The 21,613-nt window shown below is 39.7% G+C and overlaps 1 protein-coding gene across 1 annotated transcript in view; it reads right to left on the bottom strand.

Annotated features, from left to right (window-relative positions):
• Positions 1 to 16,834, bottom strand: part of LOC103533710 (melanopsin) — a 43,533-nt gene extending 26,699 nt beyond the window's left edge. Inside the window, exons 1-3 of the mRNA XM_008499605.2 lie at positions 16,778 to 16,834; positions 14,947 to 15,115; positions 10,404 to 10,517 (exon numbers count right to left, since the gene is read on the bottom strand). Coding sequence (XP_008497827.2) covers positions 10,404 to 10,427 — 24 coding nt within the window. The 5' untranslated portion in view covers positions 10,428 to 10,517; positions 14,947 to 15,115; positions 16,778 to 16,834. The remainder of the gene's footprint in view (positions 1 to 10,403; positions 10,518 to 14,946; positions 15,116 to 16,777) is intronic.
• Between the last annotated feature and the right edge of the window lie 4,779 nt (positions 16,835 to 21,613).

Raw genomic sequence — 21,613 nt, 5'->3', positions numbered from 1 at the left:
GCAACCCTCTCCTTCCACAGCTCATTCCCATCAGTTCACATGCTGAAGCCAGGAGCCCTCAGACTTATCTTTATAGTGTGCATTTAATCAAGAAGACAATTCCTTCAGCAAACTGAACTTTGAATTTGATGCAGTTCATCTCAGTGGCAAACATGAACAGGAAAAGCCAGGGCTGCTTACAACAGGACAAATAGCAAAGGCAGCTGGGTACCAAAGCCAGGCATCTGCTCCAGACCTAGCAGGTGTTTATCCAGATGGAACTTGTAAGTTGGTGGAAAAATCTTAAGATTTTTTTCTATAACAAAGTACTTATCTAGTTCATTCCATTCCTGAAAATACTTCTGGGCCATTGCTCAACAGAAAAAAAATATTTAATATTTGACTTCAGGACTTATTTGGGGTATGTAGCCTTAAAATCTCACATTTAACACAGCCTCTGCTTTGACAAGATGCTTTCTTTTGGGTCCTTGATGTCTACACTTAAACTTCTCCTAATAGTTGCAAAAAATCCAGTGGCATTTGCTAGCTAGCTAGGTGTAAAAAAATATCAAGAAAAAAAAAAAAAAAGCCAAAGTCAGAATAGTCAAAACCTGCTCAAGTTCTCAATATCATGAGAATAAACCAATTAGATACTCAACAAGGTATGCACACTTAGATGTCTACATATCCATAATCAAGTGGTATTAATATCATGTTTTTTATAATTAATAGGACACGATACAAAAAGGAATCACACAAGACCAACACAGAAACCAGAAGTAAAAAATATAAGTGAAAATAAGTAAAGGGGGCAGGAACACTGTGTTACTGGCTCACCTGTTTCTGTAGGGAAGCACTGGCAAGTAACTAGCATATTTTTTTTTCCCCTGCCTTAGGCCAAGTTACTATAATTAAACACTGAGGCAATGGCTTTTTATTTCAAGACCTGGAAGTTTTAAAACAAAATACCAAACTCATTTTTTCACAGAATCACAGAATGTTGGGGGTCAGAAGTGATCTCAAAAGATCAACAAATAAAACGCCTCTGCCAGATCAGGAAAACATCAGCAGGGAAAATACAGCAGTTTGCAAACACTGCCTATGAGGACATTTCTGTTCCAGAAGTGATGGACTTGTATAACCAAGACAGGCAGCACTAACCAGGTCTTTACAACATTTTCCCTTAGAGAAATTTTATATTCTATTTAAATGCATCCAAGTCTAATGTGAGAGCTCAAAAAAACCCAAATAGAACCAAATTCAACCATGACTTCAGTGTTTTTGAAAAACGAGCAAGTAAATGCCAGCTCCCAGAAGCTGTTAACACACAATCAAGTTGAGGGCTCAGCCCATCTTCCCCTTCTCATCTCTCACAGGCTTGCATGCCAGCACAGCCAGTTCTTTAACATGACCCCTGAGACACTCACCATGTTGTTCCCTTGGACCCAAATGCCTTGTAAATTATCTGATGCTATGGCCAAGTGCATCTCAGGTTGCAACACAAGATGTGCATGCTTAGGCAAGCAGTATGCTGAATAAATATAATTCCTTCAATCACTGCATCAAAATTAGCTGGATTATTACAATTCAGTGCTTTCTTTTTTTGGCCTTGAGGGAATGGATAGCTGTTAGCACAGTACAACACAAAGCAGTAGGAAAAAAATCCCAGGATATGCTTTCAGAACATTAGAGAACATTAGAGAAAAATGTGGCATAGAAGCCTATCAGTTATTTCCTTCAATATAAGAAGTCTTGCAATCTTGAGGCAGAAATGATTGACAAGTTAAAGCAAATATTTAAGACTTTATCTTATTATGCATTGAACTTTCAGACCAGTTAAAAAAAATATCCCTTCATTCTGTGTTTGACACTCAGCAGAGAATGCTCTGAACTCCCTAGCCCTCTATGACCCTTTGCCATAACACAGGCTCTTCACCTGAGCAGCTCTTCATCTCTACCTCCTTTGAGCTCTTCTAACTTGTCCTGGTCCATTTTGCTTATCCCATAGGATGCCAGACAACTGCTGCTCCCATTTCACCAGGCGTGGATGCCTCTGACTGGGATGCTCCAGCTCCAGCCTGTCCACCACCCATCAAAAGTGGTTTAGTGGGCACCACTCTGGTGCCACAGCACCCATCACCTGCCTGGACCAAGCTTTTTCCTGCTCCTGCAGCCCCTGGCTTCAAGCCAAGCAGCAATGAGCCTGACTGATGAATTACACTCACATATTGCTGCTTTTAACACAAGCACACCAAAATGTGTCTGCCTTTCCACAAACTCTGGCACTGCATTTTGAAATTCTCATCTCTGCCAGTGCAAATAATATCCTGCCCTTCATTTTCAAAGAGCTTGAACACATATTTTGGCTTGTGGGCAGCTAGATTTCTATACTTTCTTTTTAAAAAAAGAATATTTCCTTTCTTAATGTTGATAACTCAGGGCAAATCCTTCATGAGCCACCTCTGGCTTTATGCATCCCATGTAGACATCAGCAGCCTTTTCATGGCACTCTTCTACTTCTCATGGAGTTGTACTCAGCTGCTGCCAAAAGACATGGATGCAAAAACTGCTCCAAGAAGCAGTCCATGCACTTTAAATAGTACCATGAAACTATATTCTTATTTTTAAGGATTGTGAAAAAAAAATATTGTCAGTTGACATCAGATTAAAAAATTAATACATCTTAATAAACCAGTTAAAGCAAGATGTTAATAACATACTAATTCCATATATTCTTTATAATGGTACTTTAAAAATATATATACAGCTTCTATTTTTCATCAGTGTGGTCATTTAATTCCTGGTGGACTCTCTGCTCTATATTTTTTCTATCCTGTCACCTATGATGAAGTGTGGTATCTGATGAAGAAAGCACTCTAAGAGAAATACATCCCTCTATTAATTACATTTCAGTGAAGTTTTATTCACACTTTTTACAAGTTGAATATAAATAACTGCAGTTTCACTAAAGAATCCATCTTGCTCTCTACATTTATTTAGAAACATTTTTTTCTTCTGCAGGAAATACTCTTAATTCAAGGGCTGAAACCAGAGACATTCTTAATCAACTTGGTTAATTTCCAGATATTAACAGGAAATTTTGGTCCTGGATATTAGGGCAGGGGTGGAGGACAATTTAAAGCAACCCTCAGCTTCCTGATGCCATTTTCATCATTTGTTCATGTACATTTAGGTACAAGAAAACTGCTAAAAGGAGTCATACCAGTGGTTCACGAGCTCCTGCTGATGGTCTGGCAACAGATGCTTTTAGGGGAAAACCATGGAATCCACCAACTGCACATCCTCAGTCTGTTAACTTTAAGCACATTTGCACTATTGGTATGCACATGGTAGCATTCAGTTTCTGATCTGATCACAGAAATGCCTCATCACTCTAAACTGAGAATTATTCCCATGGAATATCTGCTTTTTATTCTTTAACATTGCCCCATGTGTGGAAGGGGGGATGCAGAAGGAGCAGAACTCTTCCCAAATGTACACAGTGAGTGAACAAGAGACCACAGACCCAAAATACTGCAGCAGGCAATATTTTCAGTGCAATAAGTGAAACACAAAAAGGCTGCACAATCTTTATGGAGAATTTCCAAATGGTGATGTTAGCCCTGCTTGAAGCAGGAGGTGGGACTTGACAGCACCCTTCCACCCTAAAATAATCCAGGATGCTGAGAAGAGTTTAAACCCCCAGTAAAATGAAATATTATTTCAGTTACTTGAGGACAGGAAATTGGAAATCTTCTTACCCTACTTTCTTCTACTTTCACAACTGGGAATACCAGAAAGCAAATGAACCTACACACACTTTTTGCTCCTAGATGCTGTAGACCAGCTTTACTAGATATATAGATTGTACAGATTGTACAGGGATGACATTTTTTGAATAGGAAGGCTGCAGTAAGTGCTCCACTCCATTTGTAACAGTTTCTTCTACTGTGGCTTTAAGTCCCACATGGAAATACAGATTTCCAAAGGTTTTTATGCACTTCACACATATTGATTGTGCTGGTGGCAATATGCCTAACTCTTCTCCAGTGTTGTTGAAAATATTCTTTGGTGTTTATCTGCACTGTGAGATGCCCAAGTATCATGAAAAGCTGTCTGTGGAATATTTTATGATGAATTTTTGGGACTGAATTTTACTGGATTGCAGATACATTGTTCAGTCCAATGACCTGTGTATTTTAGTCTTACAGATTCCCACTAGCAACTTAAAATTCCATGTGCAGAACAAAGCAGCTAAAAGAGATAATGGAGGTGAATGAGAAGAGAAGGAAATTATCAGGTGAGATATATTCAAGATCCCTCATCTCAGCTGTGAGAGTCAAATCTTCATTGCCAAATAAAAACATTTGCAACCTCCCTTAAGTTTCCAGTACTAAAACAACCTCTAATCCATCTCATCTCATCATTGCTTTGCTAATTGCCTGGAGGATGAAGCCCTTACTAATTCCTTGTGAATTCAGAATTGCTAAATGAACACCAGCAATGAATTAGTGACCCTAGAACCTCCATTTATGATGAACAAGCTACTGGAAATTTGAGGAGAAGTGAAGCAGTGCTGGCTGACTGCTTAGGAACTACAACATGGGCGTAATGAACAATTACATCAATCAAAAGCCTTGGATTTATAAAATGCTAAACTAATGGAGCATGCTTTGACAAATAGTATATTAAAATAGTATATTGAAAGCAACTTCTGTATCACTCAGAAAACTTAATCATCTCATGGAAGTGCTGATCTTGGAGGGATAAAACATATCACATGAAACCAAGTACCTTTTCTTTGGTCTGGAGAATCATTAAGAGAACTTTGCTACAGCAGTGAAGAAGATTGATGTGTTTCTTCTCCACTGCCATGTGTAGCACACTGGAATTAGGGACATTGTTTAAATGTGGTCTCTTATTTTAATTCTCCAGAGACTCTCAAGAGTCTATGAAGGGTAACAAAAGTTTTAGCACATCTATATTAGGAAATGTCATCTCCTTACTCTTAGTCTCCAGATACTGGGTGTATTGGAAGCCACCCCTGCACTGCCTTTGCAACATCAGCAAAGTGCTCAACTACCAGAGAAGAAAATCTCAGCACAAGGCAGCTTCTTTCCCTAAGTTAAGGAGAAAGGAGCATTTCACAAAAAGTGAAGCCCACAAGCCACTTGGCTTGAAAGCTGTTTTTTTACTGTGCCAAGTTAGAAAACCTCAGAGAGTCCCCAGGAGGATTATCAACAGTGGTCTTCCTCTCACCTCAGCTCCTTCTGAGCCTTTATATTAAAAAAGCACATAGGTGAGCTAGAAAAGTAATATCACAGAATCACAGAATTGTGCACTGGAGAATCTTGCAAACCAAACAAAATTAATCTAACAAAGCATTGTGTGTGTCTCAAGTCATGTCCATGCTAGTTTTAAACCCTCACTGGGTCTTTCTCAGCCCACTCAATTCCATAAAAAATGATTGAAGGGGCAAATCTGCTCACAGAATCTTGGAGGTAAGATACACATTTAGGATCACAAGTAAAGGGCTCACTGGAAATAAATAGTTTCTATTAATTGCAAGCTTGTACTGAACTTTAAATGTAGCTTGTTGCTCTCAGATTTGTTCTGAGCAAATGGTACACATTGAGCTAGTAACAGAGTTGAAAAGCAAATTCATAGCCTTGAGCACTCATTACAGCTGAATACAAAATAATTCTATTGCAAATGGATTGCCTAAGGGTTTTGACCACCCAGAACACCATAAGGCAACTACCTCGTGGGATTTGGAGCCCATTATCATAGCATCAGTCATAGAATCGGCTGGGTTGGAAGGGACCTCTGAGATCATCAAGTCCAACCCTTATTATTGCAAATTACTGCAAATTTTGCAGACCCCCAGCATCTGAGCCAGCCTGCCTTCCTCTAGAGCTGTTTAAGAAGGAACTCAATGGCACTTACCTGCAGCAACACTGCAAGTTTTCCAAAGCATCAGCATTAATCCAGGGGCTCCCTAATGCTCTTGCTGTCACTTGTAACCTTCCTTTGCTAACACTCATCTTCTCTGCAATGCTCTGCTGCAATACCATAGAGGGAGGGGCCTTTTTTATCAGCAAGGGCATGGTGAAGCCACTACTGCATATTTCCTCGTTTGTTCTTTCTCTATCATGGAGAAAGTTCAGTCAGAAAGTCAATATTATTTGAATATTTCCACAGATTTCAGTATAGGAATTGTAGCAAAAGATATCAGGTGTGTCAGAAATTACACACGCTTTTCTTCCTAAAGAAAAAGGAAGTATTTTGCTGCTCAGGAGTGTTACTCTTTGTAGAACATTCAATAGAAGTGATTTGTCATTTTTATAATTAAGAAAAAACAAATAAACAAACAAACAACAACAAAAAAACCCCAAGACAACTCCACAACAACAAAAAACCAGCACAAAAATTTTCCTTCTCACTTGAGCACAAGTCCTTTTCCAGGCATTGCTAGCTTAACAGGGGACTAAGGAAGCACACTCCTTCCTGTTGCTATGTTACCTCTGACTATCTGTAGCTGTTTTTTATTAGGTTTTTATATTCAGCACCCTCATCCAAGCTGTGTGAAGGTGGTGGGCAGTCGTTTGGCTGGCAGCTGTGCTGATGGCAGTCAGTGTGGTGCCATTAAGCACATTTTATCACCTGGCATTCAGATCTTCTGGTCTGCATCCTCCATTCAAGTCAGCAGCTTCTCCTGGTGTTCTGGCTGCTTGCATGGCAAATATCAGAAAAAAAAAAAACAACCCTATATGCCTAGCTAGTGGGTTTTCTCCTAGAATGTGTTTTAACTTTGCAGATGTTGTCAAAAAAAGCAGCTGAAAGCATTCCCTGGGTCTGCTCTTAGCAGGAGAATCAGTGATTCCAAGCTCAGACTTCATTGCCAGGGGCTGTGATCCATCTGCACAGCAGCCCAAGTCCACATACCTGCCCCATATCATCAATTCTGCATTGATTTAATTTTGCATTGAACTATTGACTGCCATTTGGCATTTCAAACTGCTTGGGTATTTACTTGGTAAGCATGGGCTCGAGTTCCACTATCTAGTAAAGCTGCAAGTTCAGTTTGAACATCATTTTTTCATTTTTTGATGTTTCCCAAGGTGAAAGTCCTCATCAATGAATTTCTAGAAGGTTTTTTTGAGTGCTGTAGTAAAGTACAATTATTTTATTCAAGTCAGCCTGATGGCTTCTCAGCTGCATTATGAGTAACTCCTTCAGTTCACTTCTACACTAAAATTTCCTACTTTTCAGGGCTCAGAGAGCTTGGCTTGTATTGCACTTGTTATGCCTTGCAACTTGCTATTTTCTTGTTAAGTTTGCACAACTTTGAGAAACTCTTAGAATCATAGAATCATAGAATTGGCTGGGTTGGAAGGGACCTCAGAGATCATCGAGTCCAACCCTTGAACCACCGTTGCGGTTGCTAGACCATGGCACTGAGTGCCACATCCAGTCTCTTTTTAAAGATCTCCAGGGATGGAGAATCCACTACTTCCCTGGGCAGCCCATTCCAATGCTTGATCACCCTCTCTGTAAAGAAATTCTTTCTAATATCTAACCTAAATTTCCCCTGGCACAACTTAAGACCATGCCCTCTTGTCTTGTTGAAAGTCGTCTGGCAAAAGAGACCAACCCCCCCCTGGCTCCAACCTCCTTTCAGGGAGTTGTAGAGAGTGATGAGGTCTCCCCTGAGCCTCCTCTTCTCCAGGCTGAACACCCCCAGCTCTCTCAGCCTCTCCTCATAGGGTCTGTGCTCGAGTCCCTTCACCAGCCTGGTTGCCCTCCTTTGGACCTGCTCCAGGACAGGGTACATTGATACCAAACACTGAACCATCTCACCTGGTGACATTGCTTTGTCATGCTTTGGTGGGTCAGCCAAATTTATCAGCCTCTTTTTAATCACCTGCAGCAATATGCAGACACATGTTTCTAATCTGGCATGGGCAAAAAATTCCTTTTGAAACTCTGCTTGACCAAGGATTGCTGGAATTAAGCAGACCATCTTCAGGAGTCACACCCCCTTTGCTGGCAGCCCCCAAATGCATTGGAAATAGAGTACATTGTGGAGGGATTGATTTGCAACCTCTGAAGGCAGTCAATAAATATAAAAAAAATTCAACTTTAAATCCCTCAGCTTACTGAGACATATTGGGACAAATGCATGGTTTTATACAGCTAAGTTTGTGGCAAGAATAAGCAATAAATAATGTGAACTTTTTTAAGATTTGGTAAATATATAATGACTGGAAACACAATTTGGACTCTCTAGGAAACTTTAGATGAAATTTAACAGCAAAAATAACCCACTGATCTACCATGCAAAAGAAGTAATTAAAAAGACAAAATAAATCAGAAGTGAAGAACCTCAGCAGTGCCAAAGTCCACTCAGTGCATTTAAATGATATGGAGTTCTGAGCTGCATGCTCAAAATACTGCTCATTTGACACTTATCTAACTGAAGAAGACTCTACAAAAAAACTTGCCCAACATTTTTCTTTCTGATCTGTTCCAGGGCAGTGATCTGTTGTGAAGAGAGAACATTCACAGTTTCTCTCCCAAGCCAGAGTTTCTCCCAATACCACTCCCTCAACCCTTTCTCTTCTACTCTTATAGCTAGAAAAAGAAGCAAATATTCTAGGTAGACCTCTTGGAATACCAAGGCTGGGCTGGCTAATGAAGCTAAATACAAGCAAATTATCACAGATTTAGTAGGAAATCTTCTATCCTAAAATCTGTACAAAGTATTGTAATAGTCAGGGGTATACAGGGACAGGGGGGTATGAGGACAAGATTACACAGATTCTTCATATCTCAGTTTTCTGCCTCAAAATGCACAAGAAAATCCTCTTTTCCTTATGCAAGTTTTCAAATAATCCTATCTCAATATACAAACAAGTGACAAACCTTCCTACAGCATTTCATAGAGGTCACTTTGCTATATAATTATTGTATTATTGCATAATTATTGTATCATTGTACAATAATCTACAATAATTAGATCCACAAAAGGACAACAACTCTGAAATCTGCTCTAGGACTTCATTCATATTTAATTTTCATGGAAGTTTTTTTGCTAGGAATTATGAGATCACAGTAAGGTATAATCAAACAGATCTTGATGATGCAGCAAGTACAACCATAAGAAATTACCTGCTACATCCTCCCCTGCATACAGAGTTTTTCCATGAGACAAATCAGTCCTAAAAATCTAAAAACCAACCAAATAAACAGACAAACAACACAAAGAAAAAATACTTCCTTTTGGGGACAACTGGATCAGTTGCACAACAACAGCAATTAAACTTCATTACATCAAAAAGACTTCAATAAGAGATTTTTTTTCCTTTTAAAAGAGAAAGAATTAATTTAAACCATTCCCTACAAACCAAAGCAGAAGATAAACATTCCCTTTGCCTTCTCCCTGCCCAGCTCCCACTTTCCAAAGCCTTCCTCCTGGCACATACTTTTTGGGGTCAGGTGAAATCATCTCCCCTCCATCCCTCTGCCCATCCGCCGTGTGCGGGGCTGCCGAGCTGCGACTCATCCTGGGGAGCAGCTGAAAAATCCCGGGATTTAAAAAGCCACTCGGAAGCGAAGCCTCCTCAGCTCCCCGCCGGGCAGCTCCGGGAAACAACATCGAACCGCGGCACCAACCCCAGCAAAACCACCCAGCTTGTTATTATTCAGCCTGACTGGTTCCACCATGAGTGTTACAAGTGCAAAAAGATCACTTAAAAAAAAAAAAAAAAAATCGAAACCAACTGTAGGGTTTTTGTTTGTTTTTTGAGGTTTTTTTTTTTAAGGATGGGTTATCAGGAAGCTCCTTCCCAGCCCTGCCTCAGTGCATCCCAAACCCCTGAGGGTACCACCCCCAAGGCTGAGCATCCTCAGGCTTTCAGCACCCAGGGCTCTGCCTGCCCCATACCTGCTCCTGTGGGCAGCCAGGGATGGAAGCTGCTGTCTGGAATTCACCTCTCAACAACTGGCACCTGTGGCCTCTTATGTCAGGAGCCTGGGTCTGCCTCCCTTTGAGGTGTCTGAAAAAAAGCAGCCCCCTTCCCCCCCACCCTTCAGCCTCCTCCTGTCACTCCTGGCTGGTTAAACCCATTTCTGGCTTTCTCCTTGCATGCTCCATCCCCAGGGCCCATGAGATCCCATGCAGCCCTGCCCTGCTGCACAAATGAGCAGCCAGATGCTTAAACCCACAGCCGAGTTTCTTGCAGGGCTGTCAAGGAGTAGGGATTGGCTATGAAACAGGCACTTCCCAAAAACTCATCCTGGAGTGACCAAAATTTCATCTGCAGTGTGTGCCTCACCGCACAAGCATTGCCTGTCCCAGGGATGCTCCAATAACCACAGAAAATTAAGAGAATAGCACTGGAGAGGGTGTAGGAATCTCTTACCTCTCCAGCTTTTGGTGGGATCATGTTTGTAAAGCTGAGTTCTTCAGAGGTGCTGAAACATGAGAGTCTGCTGGCAGGGGTGGTCTTCAAAAGCCTCTTTTTTTCTCTTGCATTCTGGACAGAAATATATCCCCAAAATAGTTCCATTTCCATTAATTTTTTTCTTTCTTTTCTCCAATTAATTGACAATATGTTCAACTAAATTGCCTTCTGCATTCCCCTTTGAAAAGACAAGAATGAAGAGGATTTGTGGGAGCGAACTTTGTGAGGAGAAAAGAAGGCTCAAAGAAGTAGAGGGAAATGGAGAGCTAGCAATCTAAACATGTAATTTGAAGAACAAACATGTCCCCTGCCATTTGGGACATGATGGAAGACACAGTTTTGCAGGAAAACCTTGGAATTATTTGTGCCTACAAATTAGCTCTTTAACTGATGATTCTAAAGACATATAAGTTCCAAGTATGGCAAACCTTTGCCACATGTAAATGACAGAGGATACAGCAAAACTTCTTAAACTGCACGTCTGAGTTTCAAACCAGTTTGATTTTAACATCCCAAAGACATGATTCATATGTTACAAGATAATGAATAATGTGCCAAAACAGAAAAAAATATGTTTCAGTGCAAACATAAGATGCTGTTATGCATTGTATTTAAAAAGCTAAAATGATGCTATCATTGTCATGCATAAATGTTTAGATATTGGTATTGTATGTTGATCGTTATTACTTCATGTTTGCTTTTCATTCCTTGCTGAACCACCTGATTCAATGAAATTATTTGACTTGAGAAGTTCTACTTCCCTCCTCTGAAAACACCTCATAGATCAGAAGAGCAGCATTGGCTGTATTAGCTGCTGTCTCTTACAGTCAGCTGTTTTGTGGCTTCTTGATGCTTTATTTTTCAGGTCTGTTGACTTGATCATTGTAATCTGCTGGCTGGAGATAGGTTAGAGAGCAAATTATAGTTTTTTTCATTGCTTTATATGCTCTAAGCTCAAATCCACCAGTAACAGAGTTATTTCTTTGTTCATTGCATCTTTTCAGTACCTAAATTATGTGAACCATTAGATTAGCTTTAAATATTATGTTAAATATTTAACATAAAATTATGTTAATGTTCTAGATAAAAATATTATGCTAAAGTTATATCATGAGATATAATGATATGAGATCATGAGATATAATGATATATCACAGGGCACAAACTTTTTCCATAAAAATTATCTTTCAGAGGAACATTTGTATACACTTTGAGATGCACTATGTACTCTTTGCAGTTTCAGAATATGTAAATTCACAAAATTTCATCACTAATGTGCTCTAAATATTTTTAAAGGAAACAGAGGCTGCGTGAGAAATGATCAACATTCCAACATCCACAGGTGAGCTTCCTTTTTACATTTACTCAAAGAAATATGGAAAGGATGCTTTCTGAAACAATGAGACCCCTGACAAACTGTTCAGATGTCCTTTCTGAGGAACTGCTTGCTGTGCTAATGTTTTTATTCATTCCTGTATCTGCAAGCTGGAGCTGAAACCTCTCTGAGGTCAGGCCTCTACACATATCCCTCAGAGAGCTGAATGCTATTTTGTGTGAGATATTCTAATTTAAGTCAAGAACTGGATGCCACGGGGAAGTTAAATGCCAAATAAAGCAACTTTTTAAGCTTCAGACTTGTTTTGACTTTGCTTCAGACTGAGAGGGCTTTGATTGACAGCTTGAGTTGGCTCCATGAGTGAGAGCATTTAGGTGAAACATCCTCCAGCTAAAGGCCTACTGGACTTGTGTCTCACACATCTCCCTTCCCTGCACTCACTCCAAGATTAGTCCTTTATCAGGCCTTTCTGTTTCAGCTGTTTGTAATTAATCCTCAAGCATGGGAAAACACAATCCATCAAGTACAACCAGACAATATTTTGGACTCACTGAGAATTGTGAGTTGCATCAGCGTGCTTAAACTCATGATGTATTTGAGTAAAAAGCACTGAAAATCAGTGCCTAAAAATTAGTCACAGAAAACAGATTGCTCAAGAAAAAAGTAAAGTAATTAATTGCCTAAGAAAGGTCAGAGAGAAGTTCTTTCTGAGGATAGTTGAGATCCTAGCCTAAGGGATTAATGGTAGTAGTTCCATGTGAAGATGTAAAGAAACCAACCAAATGTTAAACAAAATCCAGGAAAGAAGTATAAATGATTTATTTATACATTTTAATAAACAGGACAGAGTCATTTAGGGTGAAAAATAGCACTTTACATTTCTATGACAATTTCCAATCCACAGGCAAATTTAACCAATTGAAGAACATATTCTACAGCACACCAAAATAGTTTTATCTGTCACTAAAGGCACAACAAAAAGCAGCATCTGTTCAACAGGTTAGGTTGCTGCACACTTCAACAGTCACCTTTTTTCTGAGCCTTCACCAAGTTCACCTTTCTCTCATTACAGCCTGACCATAGGCCCTCCAGAAAAGAAAAAACAACAAGAAAAAAGGCATTATTCTGGCAATGCAAGAAGACTAAGAAATTTTTCACAACCAACAGGTAATTCACAAGGGTCTGACAACAGCCTGACCAGCTCCTCAGGAATGCCTGAACACCAGCAAAACAGGGTAGGAAAGCAGGATAAATTCAGTGTACGTTGAGGATTAATATCTAGAATGGCAAAGGAAACAGAGTACGATCAAGAAGCTCCCCCAGGCTACAGATTCATTGGGATGGGAGTGAGTTTCCCACTTCCCCTCTCTAATAGTCATATTAGGGATCTCAGCCCTTTTAAGGATTTATGGCCATACTTATAGCCACCAATGCTCCAATCAATGAAGAGTGCAAAACAAGGAGAGCAGAGCGTGGTTATTAAAAGAAAAATAATGACAACCATAAAAAAACTGTCAGAAAGAAGACAGTGCAATGAAAGAGAAATACATGGCTTCTGAGCTGGTATGTGCTAGCATTAAAAGTAAAAGAAACAGCAGCACAAGACTTCCCCAGATTTGCTGTTGGACCAAAAGAAAGGTTAGGCTCTGCAAAGTCATATTTTATAAGGCAGCAGAGAGATTTTCATTGCAAAGGTAAGTGAAGTGTTAATGTGGTCCAGGCCAGCTTGTCTTGTGAATTAAAAAACTGCAGAAACTGGAAGGCTTGGGAAAACTCTCAAGAAGTCATCATGGCAAAAACCCAGTTTGCCAACTGCTGAACACCTGAAGTACAATCTAAGCCTTGGGATATGGATGAAACCAGTTAACACCAAGGTACTGGTTAGACTCAGTTGCAGGATTAGAATGTGTGTCTTGCTGTTACGGTTTCCTCAGGAGGGATAAAGTCATGGCACTGGTTATCTAGGATGATCTCAGGAATGATATTCTAATTTTTTACTAGCTCACAGTGCCATTCCACCACTAAGTTTTCTCCAAAAACTGATGGAAATACCCTAAAAGTCACAACTTTTGCTGTCAAAGTCATGGCAGTGCCATCCACACATTTTCATTATTTTATTTCACTGTTATCTTCTATACTGAAGTTTTCCATTTCTGGTGAAAGGTGACTTATTTCTATAAAAGGAAACATTTTCACACTTTAAATGCTTTAAACAAAATCCTTTTGTGTAAAAAGCCAGCCTGGAGAATGTAATCCTGGAAGGGGAATGCATCAGAGTCCTATCAATGCTTAAAAGGGCTCTTGGTAACAAGGTCAAAAAAAGAAAAAAACCAAAAGAAGCCAAACTTGGTATTGCCTCTCTAATTCAAACATTGTTTTAAGAAGCAGCAAGCAAGCCCTTAGGGGTCTCCAGCCTCTATAGACTCAAGAGGGGAAGGATACAGTTGGATGCAAAATAACTATGACCAGCGTGTCCTTGGAAAGCCTGAGGGACAGCTGTTAAAATCCAGAAGGAATGAATGTTAGGCAAGAGCTGTGCTGCTGCCCCCAACATCCCAGCCCCAAACACTTAGCAGAAAATGTTGTGTTCTGTTAAGTGTTGGCACCAGGGGACCCACCACAGTACCTAACACAGCTCCAACACCCCCTGATGATGCAGCAGCACTGGCTTTGAGTGCCCCAGACAGTGTCCTTGCAGGTGAAGGTCTGCCACCTTCCAACTATGGCACTGTGGTGATGGGACCACGTGTGATGTGACCTTCCTGAGCTTTGCTGTGACAGACAGCACCTCAGTGGTCAGATCTCAAGCTCCACAGGTCACTTCTTTGTGTCCTGTTCCCATCAGCCAACCCTCAAAACGAGGGAACCAAAATCCAGTCCCCATTGAAGCTGAGGTAGTAAATAAGTCTGGGAAGTTCTCAAGATGCACTGTGATGCTAAGACCAATACATAACAATTCCTTCTGCCATTTTAGGCCCACTAATCCTGTATTGCCTGTATTTTGAATTGTTCTTTTGAGAAAATTGTCCTAAAAAAAAAAAAAAAAAGGCTAGCCCCAAATAAAATAGAATTTAAACTACACATTTATTTATATTATTTTTGGAGCCTTGTCTGAAATATCTCCAAGACTCAATGGCACATACAAACCCCACTGCTGTTTCTTACCTCAGAACAGAGGAGCAATAGAGTACAGTGACTGAATTAGATGCATAATGATACATTTGCCCTGAGGTGAGAAGAAACTTTCATCTCCATTCTGAAAATAAGCCAACAGTCATGTCTCCTGGATGATAATGTGACACGTGAATCCGAGACTGGCCCTCAAGTGTAGGTGCTAAAATTAAAGAAAAATTAATTCAAATTGGCTAATCTTTCTTTCAGATGGGATCTCTAGTGGGTTTTATCTTCACAAATTTCAGCTCTGCTCCAGAACAAGAGGAACACACTTCAGAAGAAACACCTTAGAAAGAATTTGAATACCTAAATTTAGTTTTTTTTTTTTTCTTTTCCCTGTTTTTGCTTTTGACATACAATCTCCGGCCTCTAATCTCTTCTCTGTCACAGACTGAGCCCATTTCTGGGCTTTTTCTGGTCTAATGCCACACGAGTTTCCATAATCCCTCTCCCATCTGGTGCAAAAGCCATCAGGGTGCACTTACCTTCTTCAGCAAAATAGATATTACTGAAAATCCAGCACTTCACTAAAATGAAACATTTAGAATAAAACCCCTTTCCCTGAGAGCAAGGCATACCAATGAATGATAAATTCCAGGGAGAAAGATAGTATTGGATTCAGGTGTTTGGTTCTGCCACCAGCTGGTGTCCTCCTTCCCTTTGCAACCGGCAGAAGAAAGCTGCTTCCAGAGCTTCTTTCCTGCAATTCTCACAGAAACCCAACTTCAAATGTATATGTTCCCTGAGAAGCAAAATGAAGCTTTGCTTCCTCTAGAAATAACCCATGAGGAAAGCTTTGGTATGAGTTGGTTTTTGGGGTTTTTTTTCTCAATCACAGTGAATAAGGGATAGCCAGGAAGTAAAAGCAGCTATCAGCTTCAGGTGATTTCAGAGATAAAATTTGGAGCCTTTCCCCAAAGCTCTAAACTTCAGGATAGAGAGAAAAGCAGATGGAATAAGATATTAAAACAAGAGGCTAAAAGGAGATCTCTGTAAGGAGATGTGGAGAATCACATAGGGCTACTTTGAGGGCCATTTCAGGTATGCTTGAAACAGGGTTCATATTTATTTTAAGCTTTTCAAATGGGGTTTTAAAGACAATTTTATGCATAAGTATTATAGACAATTTTTATTAGAGCTACAATCAGGTCAGATTCTACAGACTAAACTTCTGGGGGTGCATGCATGCATGTGCATGTATATACACACTGATTAATTTCATTTAAAAAACCATTTCTTACTAGAGTGAATTTTTTTTTTTTTCTGAAATTATTTGTGCATTCCCTGATAATTTCTTCTGGCAATTGCAATTTTGACCTCTCCAGCTGACTGTTCAGCTGGCCTAGAGAAGAAAATATTTTTTTGCTCTTTCAGAAAGATAATGGGATATTAGACTCTAAAGTAAGCTTTGCTACAGTTCAATTCAAGAAATATAGAGGAACAGAGAAATTGTATTAAATACATTCTCCAGTTTTCTTATTCTTTTTAAGCTTTTCCCAATGCTACCAATCTTTTCCATTCTCCCTATCTTTTTTTCCAACTGATTTAAACAAAAGGAACTGTTTCTTTGTTAGTTGTACACTCTGGCAGCAAGGCAGAGTTTATGTCTTGGAGGTATAAACACTGCAGCAACAGCTCTACTTCTGTCCAAACTGAGTTCCAGATGAAAGGAGTAGAAAAGTGAGAAATCAAAACTTCAGAGGTGGAAAAGATTGAGCCAGATCACTCAAATGACACCAGCAGTCCAAAGAGGGTATTGCCATCAATTCAAGAAAGGAATGGAAACATTCGTTTTTGTAACTGAAATACAAGAAGAATTTACCAGATTTGCTTCATCCAGTGCTTAATATATCTTCTGGCAGGTAGCCATTCCAGGGTTTTGAGCTCTCAGGTATGTTTAGTGTATATTTGTCCAGCTATACCATTAATTCCAATGTTGCAGCTCTGTCAGAAACCAAGAGAAACAGATGAAGATGCCTCATGCAGCATCACAGCAATGGTGCTTCTTCAAAAGCCAAAGAAGAAAAAAAAATCAGTGCTCAACTGCTTTTCCCTGTTTTAAATTTTATTAATAAAATTAAAAATAAACTAAATTGTCACTCTATCCATCTCAAGTTAATAAAGCAAAATGATGACAAATGTGGATTTGGTATGACACACAGGAAAAATACTAAGCTGCTTTTCAGAGAAACCTCCTAATACAAATTAAATTTTGTCATTCCTCCTGTTGCTTTCTCTTTCAGCCATTGGGACCCGAGTTTCAAATCACTTTCCTTAAATCATGGAACCAAATGCTACTGCCATAACACAATCTTCCTTTGGGCTTATGTATTAGTGATAAAGTAGGGAGAAAAGAAGTTGGTTTACAGCACTGATTTTCACACATGCATTCAAAACACAGCCTTGTTCTCTTTTCATGTTGCTGAAGAGCTATTTCTGGGCACAGATCACTGACTGTTACCCTTTACTTTGAGAATATTTGCCCTCCTTTTTCTGCTTAATTTTTTCCCCTGCACAGTTTCTGAATTTAAAAGTCTGCTCAGCACAGAACTGTTCTCATCAAGCACCTGATAGAGCTCTCAGGGGTTGCAGCACCTGATAGTCCTGATAGAAAACTAGAATTTAACCTCCAGTTTGGGAGGAAACAAATTTCCCTGGAATCAACAGACCCCGAGAAGATACTGAAATGTTTTTAAATGTGACAATTTAGGCTAATACAGTTTATTGCCAAAAGGAATTAGAAGTTATTTCAGAGTAACACGCTGTGTTAGGAACAAAAAACAAAGGGTATTTGCTGGGGGCCTCTGAACTTTCAACACAAAGGTTAAATAAATCTTGGTCAGTCCTGCCTGCTCAAGATCCCTTAGGATGTCTAGAATGCTGCCCTAAATCTATATCAACTGACTGGAAAACAGTGCTTCCAGTAGAGGAAGCATTTATATAAAGGATACTTTTCCCCTCCATCACCCCTCCAAGGCACTTAATGTAGGAAAATCTGGTTAAGTACTGAAATAACAAAGTACTTTGGGAGAGTTCAGTAATTCAAGTCATGTGCAATTTACAGACTTTGAAGGATTAAAATATCCTGTTGAGATTGAAAGTATTCCTACATTTGAAAATCCTTTATTTTGAAGCACTTCAGCTTCTAGGAAAAAACTTTGAGCAGTGCATATCAGCAAAGCTCTGTATGTAAATTCCAGACTTTCTTCTCTTCCAAATCCTGCTTAGCTCTCATAACAGTCCCCTTCAGCCTGAGAAATATCTGTACCATGCATCAGGTAAGTATAATTATTGCTCTCCCAGAAATTCTTCTATTAACACTTTCTGCTTATTCTTCAAGATAAAAAACCATTTCTTCACCCAGGCTACTACTCCATGATGTAATTTCAAGTTCCTGGAGCTGAGGTGTCTGTGTATTACTCTATAAATCCAAGAAATCTTTTCAGGACATTTCTCAGCTACCTTCTGATTCTGCAAACACAAATCCATGGGGCACCAAGTGGCTGCAGAACATCTCCCGGGTAGAGAAGCCTTGCCCTCTCAAACTCAGCTTTTCTTTCTTGCCATTTGCATGGAAAACACTTGAGAGAAAACCAAAACCAAACCCCAGGGCAAAACCTGCTGGGCATTTTGATTTTCTTTGCATCTACTGTGCATCCAAATAATTTAAAATTAAAGAAATTCAAGAGTCTACTGTGTCTAATGTTTCTACAAAGTACTCTCATGGCACGATGTATTCCCCATTCCAGACTGGCAAAGAACTTTTTCTGTGATCAGAAGTTAAAGTATCCAGTGAAAATTTTTGCAGTCTCCTTTTTCTCCCCATGAAATCAATCTGGCCACATCAAAGCAACCACAGCACCCCAAATGCTGAGCTGTCACTTGTGTATCACTAAGTAAAACCTGTCAAACCATTCTCTGACTACTAAACTAAGACTAATGACTTCTTCACCAGCAGATATTGGGCTCTAATGAGCAGAAAATAACATTGATCTTAATCAGATCAGACAACAGCTTCTCTCAACTATATCTTAAAGTCTATTTGATTTCATTCTTCATTATAAAACCAATTAATTGTTTCATTGCCTGGTCATTTTATATGACTTATTATTTATAAAACATACTGTGTTTCAAAAGATAGGAGGCAGGCAGGATATTCTGGAGTAGCCTCAAAGAGTATGCATGGAAAACAGCATTATTTTTTTAAAGATGCAGCACATACAAACCAATGCTATGTACAAGTTCCCCTGATCATCCAAAGTGATTAATTGGACTAGCCAAGAGGCACCTTCTGAGCGCCTAAAAGCCCTGCTTTCACTGGGGCTTCACAGCTTTTGCCAAGGAGAGAAGTAACATCCACAAATCCATCCTCAGCAGCACCTTTTGCCAGTTGTCTTGGTTTAGGCCGGGATAAAGGTGATTTTCTGTCTTGTACTTTTGCTTTCAGCTAAGTCTCTTGTAAGTAGTTGCACTTGCTGAAATTCACAGCAAGTTTCTCAGACAGTGTGTGCTTCTGGGACTGATAACACTTGATGTTTATAGTTACTGCTAGAGACTGGTGTGCAGAGCCAAGGACACTGCTCAGCTCTGAGGAACATTTTACCCTCCAGGAGGATAAAGAGGTCCCACCTGCAGCCTCCTTTGGGGAGAAATGGACAAGACAGATGCCAGAATTGACCAAACAGAGGATTCCATCCCATATACGTCACACTCAGTATAAATTTGAGGGATCATGAGTGCCAAGCCAGATTTCCTGCTTCCCTTCCTTCACCCAGCATCCTGGAAGGATTCCATGCATTCCTCTGCCTGTGTTCCTGATCCATGCCAGCCCATATCTGTGTGTTCCTGCCTCCAGTTCCCGACTGCTGCCAACTCCAGGAGTCCAGCCTGGACTTTCCCAGGGCTGCCCTGCAGCCTCGGTGGTGACGTGAGAGTTATTGGGGGAAAAGGGGAGAAGGAACATGGGATCAATTTTCCTGTATATTTGTATATATTTGGTAATTTCCTATTTATCATCACTGTTTCATTAAAGCTGTGTAGTTTAGTTTCCAACCCATAAGTCTCTCTCCCTTATTCTCTCTCCTTTATCAAGGAGGAGAGAGAGATTAATAGAGAGCATCTGTCACTCGGTTTAATTGCTGGGCCAGCGTTAAACCGTGACACCAGTGCATTGGTGCTTCCCACAGAGAAGTTTTATCTCCTTAGAGCCAAAATATCTGCAGTGCAGTGAGGTATTTCACAAGCTGAAACCATGCATAGAACACCAAGCTGATGACTACAGACATTACAACATGCTGGACATGTGGGATATTTTAGCAACAATGATGTTCTTTTGTTGCTTTGCAACAACTATTTCATTTTCCAAGCAACTTGGAAATCTGAGTGAATGCTTATGGAAAATGGGATCTTACACTCAAGCATGAGCTTCCAAATTTTATTTTCCCAGTTTATTTTTTAAGGAAGTTATTTATAGTTTACGCTGTCAAGATTTTAATTTACAGCTAGATTCAGTAAAGAACTTGGCCATGATGTATTTGAGTTCAAGATGCACTTCCATGGATATATATAATTAGAAACATTAATTGCAGACAAACAGGATTCTAAAATTAGCAATATGAGAATTTGCTAAGCTTTGATCCCACAAAAATATACATGTATAAATATAAACATAGCTTTTCTACTGCAAATAGTCATTATGATGAGGGTATATCAACTTTTTTCCCACTTGTCATGCACATGCTCCAAAGAGCACTGTGCCTTAGTGAATAAATGCTTCTCTAACAAATATTTTAAGTTTTTACCCTGGTTTTAATTCTACAGTATTGTTTTGTCCACTTCTCCACAAGCGTTTTCACTGATAATCTGTTGTGTTCTCTTCTTCTATGATTTACCAATATTCTTCAGAAGTGGCACAGTGATTTTAACCCTGCCCTACTTTTGAAGTAGCAGTAATTTATATAACCCTTTCTTACAGCTATTCTGAAGTAATTTCTTATCCATATTGAAGCTATACAAGTCACAATCAGAGCTGAGTTTAACCCAGTTAAGAATCCCACTTTTGACACCAACCACCAGTGATTCTTTCAAAGGATGGGCATGAAGCACACAGGCAGATATGGAATAGCTTCCTGCCTATATAAAAGACTTTTTCCCTATTATTAGAAGCTGATTCAGGTCTCCTCCCACATTTATACTTCATTTATTCAACATCATGGCAGCTTTTGATGGCTGAATTATCTGTAAAAAACATTTCCCTTTTTTTTGAGCTCTAAAGCCCTGGGTGTGTAACAGGGTACCCCTGGGACACCCACAAAGTCAGGCAGCCCACTGCCCTTCTTAGTACATCTCCTGCCAGACAACACAATCAGCCCCATAGTCCTGACTTCAGTCTGGCAAATACCCTCCTGACAGTGCCTCATAATGGCAGGAATTACAAGTGACTGGATGGCTTTCAATAAGCTAAGTAATATTCACTCAGAATGCAGGTGTTGAAGGGGAAAAAAACAAACATTAAAACCAGCTTAAAGTACCTTAAGCTTCAAGTTTTCCTCTACCTTCTACACCGAGGCAGCTGACGTCCTGTGTTTCACATCCTCACCAGGTCTGGGTCTCATTTCTAACCCTTCCTGGAAAGTAATGACACAAACATTATTTCTTG

The sequence above is a fragment of the Calypte anna genome, chromosome 4A (genome assembly GCF_003957555.1).
Source record: "Calypte anna isolate BGI_N300 chromosome 4A, bCalAnn1_v1.p, whole genome shotgun sequence".
In the NCBI taxonomy this organism is placed as follows: domain Eukaryota; kingdom Metazoa; phylum Chordata; class Aves; order Apodiformes; family Trochilidae; genus Calypte; species Calypte anna.
This window is presented reverse-complemented; position numbering and strand designations above follow the sequence as displayed.